This window comes from Crotalus tigris, unplaced genomic scaffold (genome assembly GCF_016545835.1).
Source record: "Crotalus tigris isolate CLP2741 ecotype Arizona unplaced genomic scaffold, ASM1654583v1 scf7180000024383.4638030, whole genome shotgun sequence".
NCBI classification, from domain to species: domain Eukaryota; kingdom Metazoa; phylum Chordata; class Lepidosauria; order Squamata; family Viperidae; genus Crotalus; species Crotalus tigris.
Window position 1 is genome coordinate 4,482,972 of NW_024100553.1, and position 6,147 is coordinate 4,489,118.

Below are 6,147 nucleotides of genomic sequence, written 5' to 3' on the forward strand. Positions count from 1 at the left end.
ATAAAATCCAATAAATTAATATATAAATAACACTTGATGACACTTCCATTAGGAAAAATGTACATGATATTTAGTAACATGTATTAACAGGTGGGTCACTTAGCAAAAGAGATTACTAGATTTGAACTACTCCAAGAGATGAATTAAGCAATTCTATTTAAACGTGCTGGCAATTTCAGATTCTTAATATATTGAGTGATATAAACAAAGATGGAGAAATGTTATTCATGTATATCAATAGAAATATCATCCTTTGTAAAAAAATAATCAACCCCAAATCTTCTAAATGTTCCTAAGCAATAAGCACTGGGAGAGAGGGTGTATGAGCACTGGTTTGGTAACACCCATAATGCATAATTTAGGGCACTCCTGTTCCTAACAAAAAACATACATCATCAAGCACTCAATACTATCCTAAATAATTCCCACCTTAGTGACCACAACTATGTCTACATTATTAAAGCTTCACTATTTATAGTTGTTATCCTTATTAGCTTACTTTTAAAAAATCAAAATATAAACAGCAAAAATGATTGGTTTGAATTTTTAGGAAATACACTTATCCTTCTAGATGGAGTACACTCTAACTATATCCAAAGGAAATTTATACTAAATTGATTTGAATGTAACATTAAGTGATGAAATATTTAACCATAATTGACTAAACAAATCATAATAGCAAGGTTGAAAAGATACACTTAGCACGATGTATAAATTCAATCATAATTTAGTTTGTTTTATCCTGGCTTTGCTCAGACACAGTTGTTATTAAAGTCAGAACAATATTTCTACGCCAATGATGAATATTTATATGGATTAATTTGAAATGAATGCAAATTATTACTGGTATATTTCAAATACCTATTGATATATTCTGTGTTCTGTTCATTATCTCCCAATCTGCTATAGTGGAATGGCAAAAAAGATTATTCATATAGCACTTGAACCTATGAAAAGATGTAAAAACCACAAAAGAACAATGTACAGTATCTCATTTTGAAACAAGGCATTAAGGAAAAAACTACAATGACAGAAAACTGATCTGCTAATTCACACTAACTCATAAGAAGTACTCTCTAAGATCATAGTCAAATTGCTCTAGTAATTTGTTTTTTACTGTAAATAAGTAGCTCTTCCTGTAAACATATACATAGCTTTCATAACTATGTATATGCTAAGTGAGCACCAAAATAATTCTTACAGCACGCCATTGCAGGGAATATTATATCTGGATTACAACTATATATAAGATTTCTAAGGATAAGGATTTATATAAGAACAGTGGCTCTATACCCTGGACTAGGTCAAATAACATAAAAGACCCAGAAGCTCGCTGGCTGACACCTTCTCAGAGACCAAGCTACCTCAGGGAGGAATTCTTGTGGGGTTAATTTTTGAAAGTGGCTGAAGGCAGCAATGAGGTTATTTTAATAAACCAGACCAGCTTTGGAAGAAATTTAGAGATTAATCCCACTTTTTAGCATTTTCCTGTTGAAAATGGGAGGAGAATTACTTCTCTGTTTTGTAATAATTTAAAGTCTAAATTCAAAAACATGATTTCTGATCATTCCAAGAAATGTGCCATAGATAATAAACATGCAATAACTTGGCCATATTTCAGACAAATGATTAACAACTGCATGATTGAATCAACAGTCTACTTTTCCATGGATCAAGATGTTTTTATAAAGGAAATAAAATTACATTAAAATTTAGCATGATTAAATGTTTTAGTTTAAAATGCATGACTTTTAACAACATTATAGCAGACTTTAATTGACGAAAACCTACACTATTTATTCTTGCTGAAACAGACTAATATCACTCTAAAATATCTATAAATTGCCATTTTTTTCAAACTAAATTATATATTGTGTTATATTTACAGTACTCCATTTTAAAAGTTATTTAAAGAGTTATTTATGAGATGGCTAGTTTATGTATGAATTAAATAAATAAATGAATATATGAATATCAGACACCTAATAGTTATCTGGGTGATGACATCCAAACTTTAAAATGTCATCACAAGTGATATTTTATTTCACCATGATTCTTTTCTATTTGAGCCAAATTGAAATACTGTTTCCTGAGGCATTTTAACGATTTTATTTAATGTTATCAAATTGCTGTTTTCCTAGCTGCATAGTTTCTATAGCTCAAGTTCTAATGTTATTATACTATATTTAGATTTTAATAATTTTTTGTAAACTTCTTTAAGACTGTCATTGTCACATGCTGAAAATTAGCAACTTTCTCAAATAATAATAGAGAGGAAGCATAAATTGATAGCTAACATATGTTTGATACATAACCACAACACATAGCAGAGGCACTACAATTTTGGGAATGCTCCATGAATAGTCCTCAATGCCACCTACGACCACAACTAAAGGTGACAAACATTATGATACTATTCCAGGAACTCACATAAACTCACCCATATTAGCACGTCAAAAATATCTTTTTGCTGAAGGAATAAAAATTGTAAAACAATACAATAAGCGCTCAAAAGTGATGTTTGCGGTAAGGAAGGTATAGGTAAGACATTTGATTTCCATGTGGTGATGGCTAGGATTCTGAAATTAAATTCTGGTTTGGGTAGCGGAATAACTAGGGGTAAATTATGCCTGCATCAGAATCACAGAAGCCTGTGAAATAAACAAGATCAGACATTTAGTGTTACAGGTTACTTAGGACAGAAATATTACAATATAGCAAACAGCTGTCACTGATAAGATAGTACTAGGATCACACAAAAGAGTTGGTGGCAGAAAATTAAATACCATATTTTCCGGCGTATAAGACGACTGGGCGTATAAGACGACCCCCGACTTTTGAGAAGATTTTCATGGTTAGAAAGTCGTCTTATATGCCGGAAAATACAGTATTTTCCGGTGTTTAAGACGACTGGGCATATAAGACGACCCCCGACTTTTGAGAAGATTTTCATGGTTTAGAAAGTCGTCTTATACGCCGGAAAATACAGTAACTGGTGAAAATGTCACAATTTTAAGGCATCTTTTTCCAGACAGAACTCTTTAGATAAGTCCAATTACAATTTTTATATTTTGCTAGTATTTCCTACGCTGAGATTATGGTAATTTAGTCCAAAGATCATTAAAATAGGGCTCATGGGCATAACATGTACAACTTCACTAGATGGCACACAGGCACCTTCAAATTATATAAATAACAGAATTGGCTAAAATAAGTTATTGCATGATTTGGGGGATTTTTAATTAAAACTTTTAAAACAAAACACACTTGGCGTTTAAGCAATGCACAAAATTTCATTATGATAAACACTATATAATATAAGCTTACTGATCCCTAATGTTGTTTTGAAAATACCAGATTTAAGGAAGTGCATTAGAAGATTAGTAACAGCAAAGTTCAAATAAAAGTAGAATGTGAGCACCAATGGAGCAGCACAGAAAAATTTATACAAATAGATGAGAACAAAGGTATATAATTGAGTATCAGATCATCCTGTTGTAACTCTCCAGACAGGAAAAGGAAGGGGAAAAAAGTTGGTGTTGACTCTTAAGAGCAGTACTAGATTTTGTTCATTGATTGATTCTAAGCAACCACACTTCACTTAGTCCTCCATACTGAAATAATCAAATAGAAGAGTAAAAATAGGTTCTTCAAAGTGAGCACTAGATATTAATCAAAATAGCGATTGTTATTTCTAACCATCACATATTTAATTATTCTTGCCAAATAAAGGAGTGACTGGAAAAGAAGTGAATGCATGAATACTGCTCCTCCAAGATGCACTGCCATCTTCCCTTTCTTACTGCTTTTTATTAGGATGGAAAGTCTGTGTCTCTGACAATTCAATATAGGAAATCCATGATTACAACCATTTGTTTAGTGACCCTTTGAAGTTACAACAGCATTGAAAAAGTGACTTATGACCATTTTTCACTTACAATCATTGCATCTCCATGGTCACATGATCAAAATTCAGATTCTTGGTAACTGGCTCATATTTATGATGGTTGCCATATCCTAGGGTCATGTGATCACCTTTTGCGACCTTCTGACAAGCAAAGTCAATGGAGAAGCCAGATTCACTTAACAACTTGTGGCAAGAAAGGTCATAAAATGGGGCAAAATTAACTTAACAAATGTCTCATTTAACAATAGAAATTTTGGGAGCAATTGTTATTGTAAGTAGAGGATTATCTGTAAACCTTAAAACGAGATGGAAGCTACTATCCCTATTCTTTTGTTTATCTATCAGGATTGGACAAGTAACAATTGCAAAAAGTGAAGATTGCTAATCCTATTTAGTTATCTATCTAGACTGCATGCTCAACATTTTTCCTTGCACCCAAAGACCCAAAACAAATGCATTTTCATCTCTCCTTCTTTGCTTCACCTTCTGAAATTTACAATAGCTAACTTCCGTCCCATTGTGACTGTATCAAATGAGCAGCCAAAAGGTTGCTGTCCATGCACAAACAGCCACCGTGGCTCATTTGCCTCTATCCTTATATCTACTGAATGCCAGAATAGTACGAATGAGGCCCAATTTTTCCTGCTGTATAACCTAGAAAAAGGAGGGCAAAGACAGCAGTTTCCACTCACAGGGGAGCACAATGGAACCCAATCCTCCCTGCAGTGCAGCCCATGGAGAATACCCTACTAATTTTGTCCAGTTTCTTGCATGTCTGTCTTTTGGGTGCATTCAGTATGATGGAGCTGCCTGGAAGGAGAAAAATCTTCCCCCAAAAGCCTATTACCAAGTGTTTCCGATATCCAGGACCAAATCCTGAGAAAAGGACACCCAAGGAAGTTGGTGGGATCAGCTGCATGAAGGTAAAGGTGTATGGACCACACATAGCTTGGGGCCTAGAGGCTGGAGAAGATGGTCAGCACTAATAAGAGTAAACCCGGGGAGCTGACATCAGCGAGAGAGCATCAAGGAACATCAAGTCACCTCTGACCTTAAGCCCACCCCCCCCTCTCTTCAGGGGGCACGCCCATGTCTTCCTCACCCACTCCTCCTCCCCTCTTAGGCAGGAGGAGCAGCCCCTCCCATTGCTGGGCAGAGGGGATTGCTGTGACGCACTCAGGGGCCCTGGGCGCGCAGGAGAAAAGGGGAGGGGAACCCACGAGCGGAAAGAAACCAACGGCCGCATCACGGTCGCGCATCCTCTCCACCCTCGGAATTGCTTCAAATGGTCCCGTCTAGGGCCCCCATGCACGGGTTTTCATGGTCCGGCCCAGATCTTCCCCACCCCCTTTTTTCGGGTCACTCACAGTCTCTCTTCATCTCCGCTCGGCGCCGCCGCCATTTTCTTCGCAGCGAAGAACCCGCGGGGGGGAGGGGGAAAACCGAGCCGGAGAGGAAACCCGGACAGTCAGGCCCCGCCCACCTCACTGCAATTGGATGTTGGGGCTCATCACTCAGGTCTCCATCACAAAACTATTGGTCGGTGTTTCTCTACACGGGCGAGGCTGCCCTGCTCTTGGCGGCCGTTAGAATTGGCGGGAAGCGCTGTCAGTTACAACGATACGAAGTGGGCAGGGGACAAATTCTCACTCTGTTTCTGATTGGACTGTGTAGATTGTTTGTCCATCGATAGGCCCGTTGGCTTATCAGTCACTGGACAAAAAGGTGTTGCGGAATCGCGGGCTGAAGGATTTTGAAATGTAACGGGTCTAACGTTTTTTTAAAAACTGCTTCATACTTCCTCCGCTGTGAGCTCTCGAAGTTCTTTATTTTTAGCGTAAAAAGGAAATACTTTATACCGAGAGGGCAATCCCGCCAGTGCAGTCTATCCAAATGATAGCAAGGTCATGATTCTCAAATGACTATATAATCGATCCTGACTACAAAATGACTAAAGCCTTCCAGTTCAGAATGACTTCCGGACGAGTTACTTGAAGGGCTAAAGCAGCTTTCTTGGTTTGGTACAAAAGTGGTTTTTCCATTTCATTCTAGGATTTGGGGTGGATTTTTTGTGTTCTTTTTTTTAACATCAACGCGGGGCTACCTAATACTTTAAAAAACAACAGTGTCAATTTCACACTGCAGCCTCACAATATCAAGCTGTCACATGAAGATTAGCCTAAAACCCCTGTATTAAATAGTAATGGGTAGGATGTAGGTCTGCATAAGGTTTCATCTGC

At 37.2% G+C, this 6,147-nt stretch overlaps 1 protein-coding gene across 1 annotated transcript in view; it reads right to left on the reverse strand.

Annotated features, from left to right (window-relative positions):
- Positions 1-5,553, reverse strand: part of MECP2 (methyl-CpG binding protein 2) — a 112,493-nt gene extending 106,940 nt beyond the window's left edge. The window contains exon 1 of the mRNA XM_039328707.1: positions 5,275-5,553. Within this exon, the coding sequence (XP_039184641.1) occupies positions 5,275-5,309 (35 nt within the window). The 5' untranslated portion in view covers positions 5,310-5,553. The remainder of the gene's footprint in view (positions 1-5,274) is intronic.
- Between the last annotated feature and the right edge of the window lie 594 nt (positions 5,554-6,147).